This window comes from Primulina huaijiensis, unplaced genomic scaffold (genome assembly GCF_012295235.1).
Source record: "Primulina huaijiensis isolate GDHJ02 unplaced genomic scaffold, ASM1229523v2 scaffold40231, whole genome shotgun sequence".
In the NCBI taxonomy this organism is placed as follows: domain Eukaryota; kingdom Viridiplantae; phylum Streptophyta; class Magnoliopsida; order Lamiales; family Gesneriaceae; genus Primulina; species Primulina huaijiensis.
Window position 1 is genome coordinate 158,280 of NW_027359501.1, and position 20,160 is coordinate 178,439.

Here is a 20,160-nt window from a genome sequence, read left to right on the forward strand (position 1 = left end):
GTCATAAATTCCCTTTGCTAATTATTTTCTCTAGTTTCAATACAATAAATTTTTTTTTTTTGAAAAAAATTTATTTATAATACACAAACAGAAATATATGTAAATTTCAGCCATCGTTTTCTTGAGAAAATGATTGCCCTGAAAGAAAATTAAGTATTGGGAATGGTCCCTCTGGCGAAACCAAACCGGGGGGTTAAGTAAATAAATATGTGCAAGTACAATGATGATCGGTTTGATGGCAGTAAGTGGGGTCATACGTAGTAACCAAGGGATGTAACACAGGGAAAAAAAATAATGACTGTATTTAATGTGATATTTTATAAATATTTTATCCGTATTTGTTCAAAACGGTAAAGACTAAGTCTCTTATTAGACGATCTCACGAATCTTTATTTCTGAAACGGGTCAATCCTACCGATATTCACAATAAAAAATAATACTCTTAGCATAAAAAATAATATTTTTTTCATGAATGACCCAAATAAGATATTCGTCTCACAAAATACAACCGGTGAGACTGTCTCACAAAAATTTTTGCTAAGTGTAAAATTCAACTTCACATACTGTATGTGATTTTTAAATAAAAAATATATATATATAACTATGTGAATTTTTTTATAATTTTGATCATAAATTGAAATTCCTGCTTCCGCATATGGTCCTTGCCCCCTCGAGCACCACAAGTCTATTCCCATAATTGCTATGATTTAATGCCATGGTCCCTCTTCCTAGTATGTTAGATTTTGATGGTATTAATTAATTATTGGGGGTGTAATAATTGTGTGTTTGGACGGTTATATAATTTAAAATATTAAAATTGTATTATTATCGGCTTAAAACGAAAAACGTTCGATTGTATATTAACATTTATGTTAATATTAAGTCATATTTGTATTATGAGAAAAAAAAAGTGTTCTTATAACTTGACCTTTTTTTAAAAAAAATTAGTCAGTTAAGTTTACAAGTTACATTTTTAGTTTTGTAAAAGTTGGTTTTCATTCTCACTTTTAGTCTTTTTTTTTATCGAAGTATTGATACGACGTCGATAAAATGACATTGAATATCGTTAACATGTTTATCATTTTATTTGATAATATCTATGTACTAAAAATGATATTTTTGAATTGCAAATATCGATATGTGTGACCCGTTTGAAGAATAAACCAATGCTTCATATCACCAACAAAAAGAAATTAATTGAGCTCAAGGTGTTTGAGTTGTAGATTATGTGAATATTTGACACAAATTTGTTTTTATTATCAACATTTTCTCAAGTGAGACTTTAACACAATTTATCCCGTGCAATTTAACTTCTCCGATCCCTTAGTTGCTCTTCACTTACATTGTGAAAAAACTTTCAAAAATGGATGGATGAGCATCCCTCCTGTAATCCGACATTTGTGTTATATTCAGATACTCGACTTTTAGGCCTCGCGCGGCCAGCCTCTGTATCGCGGATTCCGCTGCGTGCATGAAGCTGCCATTCGTGGTAAACCCCTAATGCCCCTCGTCTAGAATAGGCTCTTTTGCACCGTGCTCCTTGTCCCAATCTTTGCCCCTGCCATGTTAACGAACTATACTCGACTTTATTATTAACATATATATANGGGGCTCCCAAATGAACCCCACCTGACACAGTTCACGCATTAGATATATACCGCTACATGAAGCAGGGAAAGCTATCGTGCTATTAGTTTCTTGGAATGTAATGTACTTACAAGATTATCATTGATGGCACTACCCACCATGAACGAGTCAAATCCGAGTATATTTGCATAACTCCAGAGCCTAGCATGCTTTTCAATGGCCTTGACTCGAATTACGCGATTTTTTAGCCGGTGGAAGTATGGATCATCATTGTTATATTCAACTAGAAATGGAGACCTGTAAAACCCTATGCTGGCGTTGTATTCCTTCATGTATATAAACCAAGAAAATTGTTTAAAATCGTTATAAATATGAACAGATCAATAAATCATAACCTTTTTTTTAAAAAAAAATTATTTCTTTAATTTTTAAGGGGAAAAGAAAACGTTGTCTTACATTTGCCTCAAGGTTGAATAAATTCCCCGTGCTGATGACTGATTTAGAGGATGATGAGCTAAGAGTCGACTCAATCAAACAAAGCATTGTTATCCATTGATTTCTGTTCAAAGAATCGCCTACAAACACGATCCTTTTCCCTCTTATTTTCTCCAATAATTTAGTGTCATTGAACCTCAAAACATGGTGAAAAACAAACACGATCAAAATATTTCGGGCAACTAAGTACATAGTTTAATTAATTTGTTGGATGTTTGCATTGTTATCGTCAGCTATAGTACACTACAAAAAAAAAGGGTTCCGTCGCTAAAACCGTCGCTAAAAAGTTTAAGCGACGGTTCTAGCGACGGTTTGAAAAACCGTAACAGGAGGCCTCGTCGCTATTTTGCAGCGACGGTTTCTCAAAAACCGTCGCCTGGAGCGACAGTTTTTCTTAACAAGACCGTCGCTAATATAGCGACGGGGTAAATTCAACCGTCGCTAATATAGCGACGGTTTAAATTATACCGTCGCTATATTAAGCGACGGTTTTAAATAACCGTCGCTGAATGAAAGCGACGGTTTCTAAAACACCGTCGCTACACTAAGCGACGGTGTTTGAAAACTCGTCGCTATATTAAGCGACGGTTTATCGAAATACCGTCGCTATATAAAGTGAAGGTTTTTTAAAGAACCGTAGCTTAATTAAGCTAGGTTTTCCGTTAAAAAAATAAAAATCATAAAAAAAATACTAAGCAAAATTTCATAAATACATACACCACAAATATTAAATTTTCGATAAAAAAAAAATTTAAAAATCTTACTTGCGCGAAGATATGCAGATCCACGTAACGCTGAAAGATTACACCGATGAGCAAATCTACGAAATTAATACAAAAAAATGTTAGTACAAGTAAAAAAAACAGAAAATACGAAAAAATTGATAGAGTCTCGTTAAAAGAAAAAAATCCGAATAGGCGAAATCGCTGTAAGGTGTTCGCGAACTTCGGTATATAAAAGAATTATAGCGACGGTAGTCGAAAAACTCGTCGCCATTAGCGACAGTTTTTGAGAAACCGTCGCCGATCTAGATCGACGACGGTTACGTAAATCTGTCGCTATTGGCGACCGTTTAGAAATTCTGTCGCATATGGCGACGGATTATATAAACCGTCGCAAAATAATGCGACAGTTTTTTATTATACCGTAGAGCGACGGTGTCATGAAACCGTCGCTAATATAGCGACTGTTGTTGTAAAACCGTCGCTATAGGAGCGACGGTTTTAGATAAACCGTCGCTTATTTTAGTAGACGACGGGTTTATGAATAACCGTCGCTATTATAGCGTCGGTGTTTAATAACCGTCGCTCAATGAGCGACGGTATGTCAAAACCCGTCGCTAATATAGCGACGGTTTGTTAAACACCATCGCTACTCTTTGAAAGCGACGGTTTATAAAACACCGTCGCAACAAAAGCAACGGTTTATTAAAAACCGTCGCTATTCTGCCCGTTTTTTTGTAGTGACGTACATGATATAAGAAGGGTATCTCGGTCCAACAATTGTAATAAAAACAAAGTTCATTTGTTTGATCGCCGAGATGGTTACAAGTTGGTGCAATTATTTGAAAATAAAATGTTAGACAGCAACAACTAATTGCATCTACAGCCCTGTATATCTGTTTATCTGGCATAACAATTATCGACAGGTGATGCTTAAACTATTTAAGTTTAAAAAAAAATTTACGACGGCAAGAATTCGATCATATACATAATACTTAAATTATTTCTCTTGGCGTGTCTTTTTTGTAAATTAAAATAGAGAAAAGAATCTAGGATGATCACAATGATGAGGATGCCATCGCCAATTCTGATACTTCAGATCCTTTCTTCCATACTTCACACAAACAAAATCACTCTCCATGAATGAACACTCTCCCTCTTTCTATAAAGGGTCCACTTTGCTGTCATAATTGAACTCATTTACCAGAAAATTAAACAAGTCGCAGCCTTCTTTTTCCGGCTCAATTTGCTCTTGCCTACATCCCGATACTATCTTCTCTTGATTGCTATACATTTGAACTATTAATATTCCTTGATTCTCGAAAGTGAAACAAACAAAACCGCATAGAAGTGCTGCACAATGTATAGGACTCTAGCGTAATGCACCTTAGTTTTCAAATTTTTGAAAACCATTTTCATGTCTTTTTTTGATTACGTATGTATTCTCTGATGAGTGTCACTGATATTTATACATGCTTCATGCAAATCATATTAGAATACTTTAATTTATCAAATAAATTATATTTTGCATGAAAATTGTGATTAATCATTGGAGCCTCTTCATATGGTTATCAAATTATTCAGTATATTAGTAAAATATTTACTTGAAATATATATTATAGATTGTGTGTCGTCATTCCACCCTAATATTTAAAATTTTGTATATGTTTCTTGATATTACTTTCTCTTCTGTACAAACAGGACCTTTTAATTTAATGAAACTTTATATTTAATTTCAAGAAAGAAAATAACTTTAAGCTAAACTCATTTAGCATCAGTGTTTTCTGTACTTTATGATAAATAAAAATGAATCATTCATTATACGTACATAAAACACTCGAGAATGACATTCTTTATTATATATATATATATATAATAAAGAATGTCATTATTGTGAAAACGTGCAAGCAAGAGGTTGTTTTCCATTGGCTAATCAAACTGCTTTCAGTTTCAAAAAATTTGAAGTATATATATTTTGAAATTATATTGAAAAAAATCTCAACATGTGCGCTGTCAATTATTAGATTTCGCACATGCTATTGCATAATATATAGTCGTATTTGAAAATTATAATTTATATCGAAATATTTTTTTATGTTTTAACCGAAAATTGAGATTTTTTACAATTTAAAGTATGTGGAGAAGCCACGATAAGAAAAACCCTTGTTTTAAAAAGAATTTTATACTTGAATCGAGAAATTTCAAAGATGTTAGTAAGAAAATACGACTTTAATAACTTTATTTGCGTTTGGGATGATGGAATAAAATTTGCTAAAAGTTTGAAATCCATTGATTTGAAAGTTTGAGAAGGGGATTTGAATTGAACTTTAGGGTAGCTATTATAATTATAATTAAGGATTTAAAATATCTTATGTTAACTAAGTACATTTTTATGTTTTAATTTCAAATTCACTCCTCAACCTAATCATTTCAAATCTATGAATTTCAAACGCTTTGATTTGAAGTCCTCTCATAAATCCAACTTCATCAATCCAAATGCAGTATAAGTTATTTCAAATATTTAATTCTAAATTTGAACCAAACGGAGATTTAGGTTGCGTTTGGATTGTATTTCAAATCAATGAATTGCAAATATTGCAATGTCCGATATCCACAAATCCATTCACGAGATATTTTAATGAATTATTACAAAAATTATATGTTTAAATGTTTAAACTACGTACATATTTATAGTTTCTTCTACTTGTAAATACACTGACGTTATTTTTCAATATGTATTAGATAAATCATTGATCTAACACATACATATTTATATCTTGTGCTATTTGAGGGTAAGTAAAAAGATAGACTGACATATAGTGTATGTCTAACAATATATTAATTTTTTTTTAAAAAAAATAAATCTATTTTATCAAAAAATAAATCTATTTTATCAAATAAAATTGACACTTTCAAATATGATATACAAAGACTATTTCATACCCACTGCCAACCAGGTTGGGTTTGATAATTTTCCAAATTGGAATGGGGTCCATTATTCTGATCATTTAGTGGGCCGGACAGAATAACGAAGCCCATTCCAATCTGGAAAATGATCAAACCCAACCCGGTTAGCAGTGGGCCGGACAGAATTTGGGTGTTATCGTTTTAAATTGAATTTGTAAATGAAGTATGAATTCAAAATTCAAGTTTCACATGTTAGAAATTTTTATCTCTATATATCAATCACTGTATAGTAAAACTTGAAATTTCACATGCTTGAATTTGTGAGCTTGAGAGGAAGAAAAAACAAGAGAAGTTCGATATATTAAAACTGTTTAAAATAATAATAATAAATAAATAAAAGAAATTGGAGAGGAAGAAAGCTACTTGCATTAAAGTCAATTAAAGACCCAAAGCAACTTGCGCTAATATATAATATAGGCAAAAATATATGAGAGACGATTTCACATATCGTAGTTTGTGAGAGATATATCTTATTTGAGTCATCCATGAAAAATTACTTTTTAAACTAATATTACTACTTCTTATCGTGAATATCAATAGATTTGACTAATCAGATAAAGATTGGGATGACTCTCTTACCTCTTATCATAATATATTATATATGATATGAAGTTGGTGAATCTACTGACATTTTGGACAGCCAACTTGCAGTTTCGATAATAATAATAATGTTTTATTTTTAATTTTCCTTAAACTATATAATCTGATTTATAAACGACAAATATGCTAATTAAAAATTTACAAACAAAACTATTATATTCAAAGAACAAGAATCCACTAGAAATAACTGAGAACAATTTATATTAAAATAATGTTAATATGAAGAAGGGTTACGTCTGGCTAATTTCTCAGCGATCTGAGCTAAGGACTGAAGATTGCATTTGACTATGGTGTCCACAAAAACTCGGGTTTCTTCTTTAGTATTACCATCCGGCACGTCAACAACGTAGGACTCCACGACCACCGTTCCACCGCCGTCATCCGCCTCATTCAGGGTGGTCACGGACCGGTAGTTGGCCAGCCGGTGTTCCCCACCCACTACGCTGAAGCTGATCACATGCCGCTCATCGTCCAGGATCTCCAACCGCTCGACGCTGCTGGCAGCGGGCAGCCCGGAGATGACACGGATTTGACGTAGGGTCCCCACGCCACCGTCCCCTAGGATGACGTGGCAGCTCTTGACAAAGTGTTTGTAGCCTTGTGGGTTGTCGAAGCGGCGGATGACTGACCATACTGCCGAGACTGGGGCGGAGATGTGTCGGGTGACGGCGAAGCAGCACTTGTTTGCTCTCGCATCGTGGTGGTGGTATCCGGCGACGTGGTCCGTGACCTGGGCAGCGGTGGGATGGCAGTAGGATTGTTTGCATGCGGCCGCGGAGGCGGTGGTAGGAGCTTCGTTGATTCTTTGTAGTAAAAGGGAAGATTTAGGGAGATCGGAAGGCATTTTTCGTAGTGCGATTCTGACTGATTTTCTTGTTTTACAATCGACGAAAGGAAAGAGAGATGAGATGACGGACTAAAAGTGAATTAAATTGATTTTATTGGCTGGTTGATAGAAAAGAAGCAATAGATGTGTTTAGAAGATATATGTCATTAGAAATAAGACCCACTTGATGTTTTCTTTATATAAAAAATTCCACTTGCTCCATCTAAAATTACGGAACAACCCTCATATAATATTATTTATTTATTTATTTATTTTACTAAATGGTTCACTATATATTTATGTATTAATTAATAAAGACATACATAATCAATATTTTCATTCAGATTGATATATCTACTGAAAATTCGTATCTCGCGCAAGGGCCTAGTTCATTTTGAGCCTGAACACGAGTATATTGCGTGTACTGAATTTGACCAAAAAACGTGTTTGTGTAGAAAATAAGAGATTCATATACGACCAAATGTCAAGTTCAAACTAAAATATAGAAAATTGAATAATTCGAAATAAAATCTTCACATACACATGTAACGGTGGTGTAACATAATACACGAGCGATATATTTATATTTTAAAAGTATTTCGACTTAAATGATATTTAATATTAAAAAATAAATAAAACATGATATTTTTCTCACAAATTAGTTGACATTACATGATCAAATCTTAATTTCATTATAATAAAAAAGTAATCATTTATGTAAATATATTGCACTAAAAAGATATTATAATAATACTGATATTATACAATATTATAATTGTAGTTATAGCTATTGTTTAATTAATAATATGTTATGTTATTTTTATAGTGTTATGTTTTTTTTTGTAATTGTCATATTAAATTATCTTATAATACCAAACACATCAAATTTAATGTTTTATTTTATCCAAACACATGTAACGTGGGATTATTGTTTTTAAGTTCTGTTGTTTCTTTGGGTTTACGGATTTTCACTTTCATTTCTCATTTGTCTGCTGAAATTTGGTTTGTTTGGCTTTTGTGTGTGCTGAATTTGATGGCGCTTGAATTTCGAGAATATTCTTTTTGGCGTAAGATTTGAAGTAAATAGATTGAAGATGAATGCTGTATTTGGTGCAGAAATCGCACTATTTTAGTGTAAAATTTACACCAAAATAGATTTTGTTGTTGGTCTTAATAATAGATATAGGTCAATTATGATCTTGTGAGTTTCAGACGATGATTTGCATCTGTGTACTTGCGATTATCGTGTACTTTCCGAAAGCATTGGCTGTTGGACGAGACAATAAATTGTTATTCGTGTGAAAATTCACTTATATTTTCCGTTTGCTTATGGGTATCTATGGGTTGACTGATACCAAGGAATGGCTCTTTGCTTACACGATGAAATATTCATGTTTAATATCCTCAAAAAAAAAAATCACGTTTAAATAATCTGCTGAGTGATGGTTATAATGCATTATCAGAAAGTTTACGTGTGATTCTTGGAATCTGACGCCTGAAAAGATGGCTGGCATGAACAAATCATGAGAAAGTTTTAGCATGAAGTTGAACCCAAATCAAATCTCAACTCCTCAATTGAGAAGAACTATGGCAACGTTTTTTGGTCTCAACTTTGCTGTGCTTCTCAGTGAAGTTTACGAATGATGTATAGGTTCAGATTTCTTCAGTCTTTGCTCTGAAATGCCAATTGAAATTTGAATGATTAAAGAATTTTACTCATGAAGTGTAATCTTTAATATACTAATGTCGGCTGAAGTAATTGTGCTGAAAATTTTATTCTAAGAGACTTTTTGTTGTTTATTGTGATTGAATTTACTTTTAATGAGTAAGATGTCCTCTGCATTTTGGTTTCACACTGACCTTTGTTTTGTTTTGTCAGTCATTGTCAAGCAGTATTGAAGGGGGAGCCAAGGGGATGGTTAACAAGATGAAAGGTTAATGTTCGTCTTCCCAAGTTACTTTGGTGTTCCTACTTTCATTTTTCTTCAAATGAACGAAGGAGTTTACCTTTTTTGTATTAAGTTTTTTATGGAAGATTAAAACAGCTTGACATCTGTTTGTTGTGATGGCTATATACTCGGCTGCATTAACACGAGTTAGTGTCAATCTTCTGCTGTATCATGGTTTCCCATATCAACAAAGTTGATCTAGAACAATTCGTACAAGCAGCATCAGTAGAAATGATTCAAGTGGATTGAATGGCTGCTATCAAATTTCTCAAATGAATTTTTTTACTGGTGAAAGAAAAAGGAGAATAAAATTTTTTCTGTACTGTGTCATCGCTTACGTTAGTTACAAAGAGTTATGCTTTGATTACTCAATATGTAGCTCCCTTGAAGTTATCATGTGCTAGTTTTTATTGTATAGATCCATGAATGCGAAACTTGTCTGAACCAGGAAAAATGCAAAAGCCATTGCCGGACCTCCTCAAGGAGTATGACCTTGCAAAAGGCATCTTCCCACGTGACACGACCCATTATGAGTTCAACGAGGAGACTAGAAAGCTTACTGTTTACATTCCATCAATATGTGAAGTGGGTTACAAAGATTCATCCGTACTGCGATTCTCCACCATTGTAACTTGTTATCTGGAGAAAGGCAAGTTGTCAGACATCGACGGAATCAAAACTAAAGTGATGGTGTGGGTAAAAGTGACATCTATTTCATCTGAGAATTCAAAGCTCTGTTTCACCGCTGGTATGAAGAAATCTCGAAACAGAGATGCTTATGAGGTTCTTAGAGATGGTATAAGCATAGAAAAATTCTAAGATGGTCGTTTGATGTAATTCCTTTTAAATTTTGCATCTTTTTTTTATTATTCTTTTATTATTGGTGTAATTTGACTAGTGGAATCTTTGTGTTCGATAATAGTCTGTGTGGTTGAAATTTGTTGCATTTGCTTCCCTTACAGACGGGTTTTCTGTCTGATAAATAAACCAAGTGCAGAAATAACCATATCGAGCAGACCTTGATAGAACGAAAGTCAATATACTTGCCATAAGCTCGAATACGAGTTAACTGACATTTCGGAGCTCCAATTTGTTGCAAATTCTACACATCTAAATGAGCTATTATTTCATTCAGAGGAAATTCCACAAGTTTTTGAAAAGTCCGACAGAAAACGTATCTATTTCAAATTCAGATTCGAGTCAAAACTTAAATTATTGTTTTGGGTCTCAAATGAACAGAGATTGGTTTTATATTTCAGAAAATAGAACAAAACCTAATAAAAATGAATTTGAAAACAAAAACAAGAAACAAAATAAAAGCTGATGCAGGATAAATCAGAAAGAACGTAGCGAAAACAAATTGAAATCTTGATCAAGTGGAATTAACCATCACCATCGTTTACTTTCATCATTTTTATCCTTCAAATAAATACTTTAAACCCACAAAAACAGTTTTAGAAGTGTACCTGTAAGTATTTGCGTTGATTAAATCCACAAATCTAATAAAAAGATTTAAAAATCGAGAATTTTCAACCTGATTTCTGTGCTCATTCCTAATTTCCCAATCCAAATTCAACCCAGAAGAATTAAAATCGAAGAAGTGACCAATAGCAGATATCAGAAGGAAGATTAAAAAAGATAAACATTTATGGGGGATTGTAGATCTCAGACATCCAAGGAAGGATAAAAGCAGCATAGCTCTCAAGCCTGGCGAAGGCGAAAGCCCTCAGGCGGCCACTGCGAATGTTTTGAGAAACAAGCCTTTCCATTTATCATCATAGATCCCCGATTGAAAATTGAAAACAAAATAAAAAGCTCGAAACTAAAATAATAATAAATAAAAGAAATTCAAGATAGATGTAATAACAGAGAAATGCAGCAAGCTTGTACTCAGAGGTGAGAGGTGAGGCTGGAGGCTGAAGGCTGGGGATGCATCGGCAGTGGAAAAGTCCCCCATTTATAGAGGGTCTGACGTTGAAATTAGGGTTAGGGTTAGGGTTCGTCCGATATGACCGCGGGGAATTTTGGCTCGAGTGTCATAAATTAAGGGTAAGTTTTTTTGTTATTTTAAATAAAATTTACCAAAATAACATTTTTTGTCATAAAGTGGAGATCGTGTTTATTTCAACGAACCATCTTGAGTTTTTTAAATAAAATTTTAATTGCTTTAAATATATTTTGACATATATGATTGGTTTTCATAACTTTAAATGGGCTTATTATTCGATTTACTTTTTATTTATAAAATATCGAACAGATCCAATAAAACAAAGTTTCTAAATACTATTATTTATTGGGTTTTTTAAAATAAAAATCTAATGTTTTTAACTATTTATGAAAATTAAATTGAATCTTTTGAATAATCCGAAAATATTGAATATTATTTGAAATTTTTTTTTTCGATTTTTACCAATCTTTTATAAAAGTATTCAAAACATTTTTTCTTAAAAACCCAAATTTTGAATTAAATCGATATATGTGTTTTAAAAAAAATTGTCCATGACTCCTTCCCTAATTTTGGTAATATTATTATTTATTATTATTATGAATTTTAATAAATTTTTAAATTTAAAAATGTTTACATTATTACTATTATTATTATGGACAATTTATTTTATATGATGCATCATTACCCTCAATATCCATAAAAAAATTATTTGGGTTTTATAAGAAAACTCAAGGACCGAGGTTCGACACCCCCGCCCCTCGATATAAATACGTCGGAATCGGGGTCTCAAACCTTCGGAGTTGTGGTCAAAATACAGACTAGCATTTTTTCCATTCATCATAATTAGCATACTCTCGTCACTTATCAAATTCCAACATAGAAATATCCAGAGCAACAAAACGTTTCAAACTGAAGATAAAAATGTTAAAACTCAATGGGAACAACTTAAGTTCTTCAAAGGAAATATAGCAGAATAAACGAAGGCATCTGCATGTGTAGGTCCCGCCACTGAAACAAAACTAATTAAAAGGCTCCCATAAAGATTTCTAAGCTGTTGCTGCAGACTGAGCAGCAATCCTCTTCCTGGCCTCCTCAATGATAGACAACTTGATACCTTTGCCCTTTGGAAGAGAAATCCAAGGTTTTGTCCCCTTACCGATTGTGAAAACATTGCCCAATCGGGTAGCAAACTCATGCCCGGTAGCATCTTGAACGTGAATAGTCTCGAAACTTCCTTTGTGTTTCTCACGGTTCTTGATTACTCCAACACGTCCTCTGTTCCTACCACCAGTCACCATCACGACGTTCCCAACATCAAACTTGATGAAATCAACAATTTTGCAGGTCTCAAGGTCAAGTTTGATGGTGTCGTTAGCCTTGATCAGCGGATCAGGATAACGAATCGTCCTTCCATCATATGTATTGAGGTAAGGAATGCCTTTCTTCCCGAACTGAACTGAACGAACTTTACAAAGCTTAAACTGCAGGGACATAAAAAGGATAACGTAAAGTCATATAATGTACAGAAACCAACACTACAAAAAAGAAATCCACGTCAAACAAAAAAATTTGAGGACTCTGTATTGGAACATTGTTTGTGTTTCATCTGACCATCAAATTAATCCCGAAACTACAAATAAACTCCCAAACAAGTAAATAAAAAAAACATTTGAATGCTATTTTTCACAAGATCGAGATTTTTGTGTTTCCTTGCATCTAATTGCCTTTTCTGATGGCACCTGTTAGTTGCAGTTGTTTGCTTTAGACTGACTTGGGCTTGCTCGAGACTTTATTGTTTTCTTCTTTGTATGTTGAGATGTAGTTTGCCCAAGTACGCCGGGTGTATTTGTATTTAAACATTTTTTAGCTATGAAATTTTATTTACCGATAAAAAACATTTCATCTAGTTTGAGGTTTCTGCAACTGTATACCAACATCAGTATAATCTTTTATGAGTCAAAATTTGGGGGCCCAAGCGTTGAATGAGCTTAAGATTAATTTCCATCAATAAATAGGAAAAAGCTAAGTAAACTAGCATCTAGATCATACAAGTACCGATATAGATTCACATAACATCTCGGGATAATATATCAAATGAAGTAAAATCATCTAAAACTAAAGAAGGAAAAAGAGAATGACCTTGGCCTCCTCATCACGTATAGAGTGAAGACGGAATCGACCCTTGGTATCATACAACAAGCGAAAATTTTCATTGGTCTTTGGAATAGAAACAACATCTGGAAAAAGGGATGATAAAATTAGACCAGTTAATTAATTAACATGTCTAGATAAAGCAAAAACAGTCAAGTTACAAGTCTAGACAAATATCTATCCATTTCAAAGGTGAGCACACTTTTCTTTACAAACAGAAACAAGAAATACATAATCGGAGCATATAATTTCTAATACGCCTATTACATCATCCCCCAGACACCACGTGTTGGAACACATAGGGCACTAAAATATTTAAATTGCAGTATGGAGTGCATACCCATGAACCCAGAAGGATATGTCTTATCGGTCCTGACCTTCCCATCAACGAGCACATGGCGTTGCATCAAAATGGAAATGACCTCACGATAAGTGAGAGCATATTTTAGCCTATTCCGTAAGATAAGAATCAAGGGCAAACATTCTCTAGATTTGTGCGGCCCAGATGATGGCTTAGGCGCCTGAGTATATATATATGCATAAAATTAAAATCAACCATAAACACACATATATATAGATTTATGAAACCTGGTAATCTGACCAAAACACGTTGGAGGATAACACAACGTCCAAACAAAAGAAACATGGGACAAAAAAGGAGAAAGAATAACTCAAAAATAAATGGGGACAAGTAACTTACAAAAGCACCACCAAGCTTGTCCAACATCCAATGCTTTGGGGCATTGAGCCTCTTCAAGTGTTTCTTCAAACCTCTGGCCTGTAATTAATTGAACAGCAATAATAGAAGACACTAGTTAACAATGTTACAGAGGGAAAAAAAATCTCTAACTTCAATTGTAATTTTTTAATAACATCACATTGAAGTTAAAGCAAAGCACCAAAGATGGGCTTCATTTCAGTGGAACAATGAATAAGTTTAAGATAAACTTACAGGAAGACCATTTCATTCACATACAAATATCCGCAATTTTTTTTCGAACCCAGCCTATTTACCTCGTCATAATGGGGAAAGTCGATGCATCTTCCAATAACAAATTAAAATAATACATTTCAACACTAACACAAGAGTTACAGTTTAACGTATTGACATTCTCCTACTCATGGCTCTTTCACGATTCACTAGAAATACAATTTGGTCCTAGATTTAAATGGCCACAATAATTTCTAAAAGACACACAAGGATTTCATGCGTTAAGCCACCAAGTTTGCCAGTTGCACGATAAACATTACAAAAAGAAATTCAAAATTACGAAAGAAAGCACAAAAGAGAATCCTAGATCTACAACGTAGAACTGAAATCTGTAAATCAGAGTCCAACAATGCAGGTTTAACGAAATTACTAATTTTCTCACCTCAAAATCAACGGGAAAAAAAGTATGTAAAAATCAAGGCATAACATCATTCTCACATACAAGTTAACAGAATTTTCTGAAAATAATATAAATACTCGTCGATATAACTGACCATCTCGTTAGCAGCTGTGACAAGCTACGGCGCCGCCGGCGTTTTCTAGCTTCAATCCTCTTTCGACTGCTGCGAAGGCTCAATCTTATAAAACCTAGTTCTTGTCTTAAATGTGGGCCGAAGCCTTGTGTGGGGGTGCTTTGGGAATTTCAGAACTCTAGTCGGGGTTTGGATATATATATTTGAGATTTTTTTTCACTGTTTTTTATTTTTCACAAAAATTCCCTAGAGACGATCTCACGTATCAATTTTATGAGACACATATTATATTTTGGTCACTCAATGAAAAAATAAATTTTTATGTCAAAATTATTATTTTTTGTTATAAATATGAACAGAGTTAACTCATCTTACAAATAAAGATCAGTGAGACCGTTTCATAAGAAGCTTACTTTTTTTTTTGGCATAAATAGTTGGGGATAAATTTTTTAATACAATTATATATCGATTTTACAACAATTATATCACGAGATTTTGATAAATGTAATTCTTGTATTGTATTTTTTGTGTTTAAAAATTATTGTATAAATCTCGATATAATATAACTCTGAGATTTTTCTAAAATTAACAATATTTATATGTATTTCGTTATAATATATATTTTTAACAAAATTAATTATAAAAAATTTTAACGATTAATTTTTAATTTAATCACCATATTATCATTTATTTGGTTATCTTTTACTTAATTGGTCCCTAAAATATATTTTGCTCGTTTCAGAATTCAAAAGATAAAAGCAATTTTAATTGAGCAGATATCTATTGAGACAATCTCACATATTCATATTCATGATATAAATCGACTCGATCCATATTTAGAATGCAAAGTAGTATTTTTGACATAAAAATAATATAATTTCATAAATTGAGTTAGATATGATATTTTTCTCACAAAATTTACTCATGAGACGGTGTTGTAGGAGTTTTTGTGATTTTAGTTTTGGGTCTGATTTTTGTTTTATTTTTTATATTCAAAAGAAACTCAACTAGATTCCTAAATTCACAAATTTGTTATCCAAAGTTCAAAAAATTAATTAAGAACAAATATTTTGTAATTTGGCTTGTTTTTCAATATTAGGTGATACCCCGAACATTCAAAAGGTTGGCTAAGTTACCTATGGAAAATACTAATGCCTATTTTCTGCTTAAATGTTAATTTTTCACGTCCTTTGTTGAGTGAAAGCAATGGACGTATACAACAATGAGCAGGACTATGTGAGACTCCTGAGTTACATCAATGAGTTGATCTGTTTTATAGTTGACATAAAAAAAATATGGATCAAATATCATACTCATAAAATTGATTCGTGAAATCGTTTTTTATGAATTTTTGTATAGAATGATTTTAAATGTAGTAACTCTATTTTTTAGAGACTTGAAATCCCATTGCTATGCTTGATATTGATTCATGAAATATCAATTATAACATAGGAATTCAAATTAATTATACACACATATTCCTCTACGGCCTTCAAAAACATGGCAGAGAGATCAGATCGTATATGCACATAATTATTCCTGGCTATTCACTCATGAATTACTGAATGAATCAAGATCGAAGACTCGTCATTCGGTGGAGCTGCCACCGCAATCTCCGGCGTCGTCAAGTGAGCAACGAGATCATCGAATAAACCGCCGCCTTCTTCTTCTTCTGACGGGGATTTTTCATTTTCTTCAAGCCTCCCATCTTTTTGTTCCTCCTCTTCGGCGCTATTTTTGGAAACAAAAGCAGAAATCAAATCGCTTATCACCCCAGCACCGCTTGCATGATTCTGCTGCTCTTGTTCTTCGTCCCCGAGTAGACCTTCAACCCCATCTTCCATTCCTGATTAATTCTGGCTTCCTATTCTCTTCTCTTCTCCTCTCCAATCTTTCCGATCAAATATAGTATTTATTCTTCAGTTTCACGAGTGGATCGGAGGGGACGATATATATAATTTATAAACAGGCGGAGATGGTCTTTCACAGAGTTCCGCGTAGCTGCATGTTGTTTATCATTATTCCGTTTCACCCAATCACCTGCATACATCTGACTGTCGATTAAAATTTCTCGAAGGTCGGTTTCTTTGAAATTTTATATTATTATTATTATGATAAGTAAAATGGATCGTTTATCTAACAAAAAATTTCAAAAATTAGTTCAATGGATTGGGTCTCGGTTATTTCCTCTCTTTCTTTTTTTTTTTTATTTGGGTTCGACATGAATTAGATAGAATGACTAAAAAAAAAAGAAAAATCATCACATACTAGAAATAATTTCAGGAAATCTTTTGCTAACGTGGATTCTTATTTTTCAATGATATTCCACAATCAATACAATAGGCGGGTTGGTCCGAGTACAGGAAAAAAAAAAAAAGAAAAAAAAAGAAAATCAACTTCATTAGACTTCAAAAATCAGCTTCACTCGATCAAAGTCAAACTTTTCAATCAGTTTCTTATTTCTCTCTGCAATATCTAAGATTCCGAGTGAAGGGAGATTCGTGGAATGTAGATGCTTAAAAGATAAAGAAGAATACATAGCAGAATCGATTATAAAAGTCAAACATTACAAATAAATGTCAATCTCAAGCAGGGAAGGATAAGACCTGATATTTTGAACTGATCATCCAAGCATGGAATCATCTTTGTGATAGAAACATACATGGAAAGCTTCGTCCTGCATAGAACAAAGAAAGTTGTATGAACGACTGGGCCAAAATTAATTCCATGATCAATACCTTTTCCAATATTGAAGCACATTATAATAGCCGTATTACGTAAATTAGCGTGTAAAGGAGGTCCATTATACACTGACTTCAATTTCGAAGATAAAAATGGGATAAGTCTATGAAAACAGGGAGCGAAAGATCGGTTGTGGCAACACCGAAACATCAACCCAGAAGAAGCATAATTCATCTTTTTTGCTTTGTGACTGACCACTTTGGCACGAGGATAAATCGAAGTACTAAAGCTAGATCAATATCGCTAGCTTTTCATACAAAAAAAATGATGGCACCACAGAAATAATACCATTCAATGATTATTTGAAGTTAACTGCAGTCAATGTGCTTGCTGTGTGCACCCCAAAAACCCTTAGTTCCATTTGGAATGGTTTAATTGAAAATTAGAGAATTTTAATATGTGTATTTAGATTGAGATATGGAACAAAGTCTCAAGTCATACATAAAAGAAAATTGTAAAACATTATACCACTTACAAACTTGAATATACAAGTTTTCTCATGAATTTTTAAAAACGAATCAATCTGATTCATATTTTTAATAAAAAGTAAAAAATTTGACATAAAGATATTGTTTTTAATGGATTGAGTAGGTAGAATTGAACATATGTCTTATAAAATTGACTCGTAAAACAAATTTGTAAACCCCATACTCTCGTTGTTATTTTTTTTTAACATGCTCCTTACATTTGAAATTGCATTTCTATCGAATTTATTTTTAAAATGCTACTGATTTCCTAAATTTTTACATCCATTTCGAAACTCTTGCCAATGGAACATCCTTCCATTTCAAAATCATCTCGTTTTCCCTCATCCACCCGATCTCGACCTTGTACGAACTCTCTACTTCATTAACCATTTGCTTCGCTTCAACCAAGCTTACTCGACTCAGCTTCAAGACCTTCAACTCGGTTCCCACTCCAAGATCACAACCTTTTGCAATATCTTCCCAGAGTTCATACCAAGAAAACAAATCGATCTTCGGCCCAAGAAAAAGACTTTCAATGGCTGTTCTTGCTTCTGCAAAATCAACCGAGAAACTACTGTCTAAAGCTTCATAGAGAGCATTGTGGTGTCTCACAAATTTGTCAAAAAATGAACTGAAACTAGAACAAGTGTTCATATCCTCCACTTCTCCATCACCAATAATTACAATTCCTGCAAAATTGGCAAGTAAATTCTTGCCCATCTTTAGAAACTTCTTTGCTAAATTTCTTGGTCTCCTGCCCATGTGTGGAAGCCCCACCATGCAATTGAACGCCAGCCATTCTTCGCCTCGTCCACGTTTCTTCATTCTCATAAGCTCACTCGCAAGATCCTCAATACTCTTTTCTTCGATCTGGGGTTCTAGACCATATTTTCTTGAATGATCCAGGAGCCATTTCTTTGTTTTTCCAAAATCCCATGAAGGAAAGCATCTATCTTCTGATTTTATGGATGTTAGTCTCAGCTTCTTGTGCTTTTGACTCAAGGCTTCGATCATAGGAGGCCATTGAACCCCTTGTCCCAACTCAAAATCTACTACATGAATCGTTGTTACATAATCCGATACAGATTCCAGGATCTCCGAGTTGGCAACAAAATGAGCAAATCTTCCAAGAGGCAAAGCTTGATAGAACAAGTTGAATGCCACCACAAAATTCTCACTCGACTCTTTTCTCAAGTATTCACCGCAATCTTCTCTGGACCGGAATAGGCTATACGAAAAACGTTCTAAGGTGCTTCCCATGAGGCTGCTTTTTTCGTTTATGGATTCGACGATCACCATAGCTAACTCACTTTCGCCTTTCTCAACAGCCTCTCCGTAAGCCTTTAGTAGGTGAAGAAGACTGGATTCTTTATCCAGCTGATTTATTTCATCTACTAGTAAACACGTTTCTGAATTCTTGCTAGATTGCAAGGAAAAGCAAGGACCCCATTCATTTTCTTCCATTGTAAGTGACGAAGACAAGTAGCCTTTAGTATCATCTTCATCAAATTCACCATATAAATCTTGAAGATCAAGAAAATCATCAGAAAAGGTGGTTCCAATATCATCTTGGAATTTCATCTTGTTGATTGTCCTCACTGTACAGAGTAGAGTACAAATCTGTGGCAACAGTACTACTTTAATAAGAAGGAATTAATTCGATTACAGATAATGACATATATGTATATATGAAGAAGACTAATTATAAATTCCAACACCACTAGTTCACTGATCTCGTATGATGATGACAAGTTTCTTTATTTATTGCTAAGATCCCTTCCAAGTCTTCATTTTTAATACTGCATTGTCCCAATAATCAATCAACAATGTCACGCCTAAAATTTATTTTATTATACTTTTTTTTTTTTGCAACATAAAGTACCGATATTCATTTATCGATTGTTTATTTATATATAATTTATTAATATATAGTTGTCGCTTCCTGTATGTATCTATTTGATACTTGATCATTTATCTAAAGTTCATTTAAAAAAAAAAAAAAAACTTTAGTTACTCAACAAACTATGATCACATAACATAAAAACAAAAATTAAGAAAATCGTCAATATATTTATCTGTAGATTAGTACATGTAAATAAAAATGTAAAAATATGTATTAACTAAAAATTACTTTTATTTCAGCATAATTTATGTTTGATTTTCTTTTTTCAAATCAAGAGATATTTCCTTAACTTTTCTTTGTAACTTTAAAAAAAAATTAATTTCCTCAAATAATCATAAT

At 33.2% G+C, this 20,160-nt stretch overlaps 3 protein-coding genes, 1 long non-coding RNA gene, 2 other non-coding genes and 1 pseudogene across 6 annotated transcripts; 1 reads left to right on the forward strand and 6 right to left on the reverse strand.

Moving 5' to 3' along the window:
* Positions 1-1,592: 1,592 nt before the first annotated feature.
* On the reverse strand, positions 1,593-4,098 carry LOC140969070 (protein trichome birefringence-like 34; annotated as a pseudogene).
* Positions 4,099-6,501: 2,403 nt separating this feature from the next.
* Positions 6,502-7,327, reverse strand: LOC140969080 (abscisic acid receptor PYL12-like). The gene has a single exon (XM_073430297.1). The coding sequence runs from the start codon at positions 7,213-7,215 to the stop codon at positions 6,586-6,588; it is 630 nt and encodes a 209-aa protein (XP_073286398.1). The 5' UTR covers positions 7,216-7,327; the 3' UTR covers positions 6,502-6,585.
* A 1,416-nt stretch (positions 7,328-8,743) lies between these two features.
* On the forward strand, positions 8,744-10,086 carry LOC140969064 (uncharacterized). The gene is made up of 3 exons (XR_012173869.1): positions 8,744-8,848; positions 9,077-9,131; positions 9,595-10,086. It is a non-coding gene; the product is annotated as an uncharacterized lncRNA (long non-coding RNA).
* A 388-nt stretch (positions 10,087-10,474) lies between these two features.
* LOC140969101 (small nucleolar RNA R32/R81/Z41) lies at positions 10,475-10,566 on the reverse strand. Its single transcript, XR_012173886.1, has one exon. It is a non-coding gene; the product is annotated as a small nucleolar RNA R32/R81/Z41 (small nucleolar RNA).
* Positions 10,567-10,807: 241 nt separating this feature from the next.
* Positions 10,808-10,930, reverse strand: LOC140969100 (small nucleolar RNA SNORD14). Its single transcript, XR_012173885.1, has one exon. It is a non-coding gene; the product is annotated as a small nucleolar RNA SNORD14 (small nucleolar RNA).
* A 1,007-nt stretch (positions 10,931-11,937) lies between these two features.
* On the reverse strand, positions 11,938-14,880 carry LOC140969083 (small ribosomal subunit protein eS4x-like). The gene is made up of 5 exons (XM_073430300.1): positions 14,731-14,880; positions 13,946-14,023; positions 13,586-13,766; positions 13,234-13,331; positions 11,938-12,575 (listed from the first exon to the last, which is right to left on the reverse strand). The coding sequence occupies exons 1-5, from the start codon at positions 14,731-14,733 to the stop codon at positions 12,141-12,143; spliced, it is 795 nt and encodes a 264-aa protein (XP_073286401.1). The 5' UTR covers positions 14,734-14,880; the 3' UTR covers positions 11,938-12,140.
* Positions 14,881-18,194: 3,314 nt separating this feature from the next.
* Positions 18,195-19,499, reverse strand: LOC140969071 (protein NODULATION SIGNALING PATHWAY 2-like). Its single transcript, XM_073430287.1, has one exon. The coding sequence runs from the start codon at positions 19,497-19,499 to the stop codon at positions 18,195-18,197; it is 1,305 nt and encodes a 434-aa protein (XP_073286388.1).
* Positions 19,500-20,160: the final 661 nt, after the last annotated feature.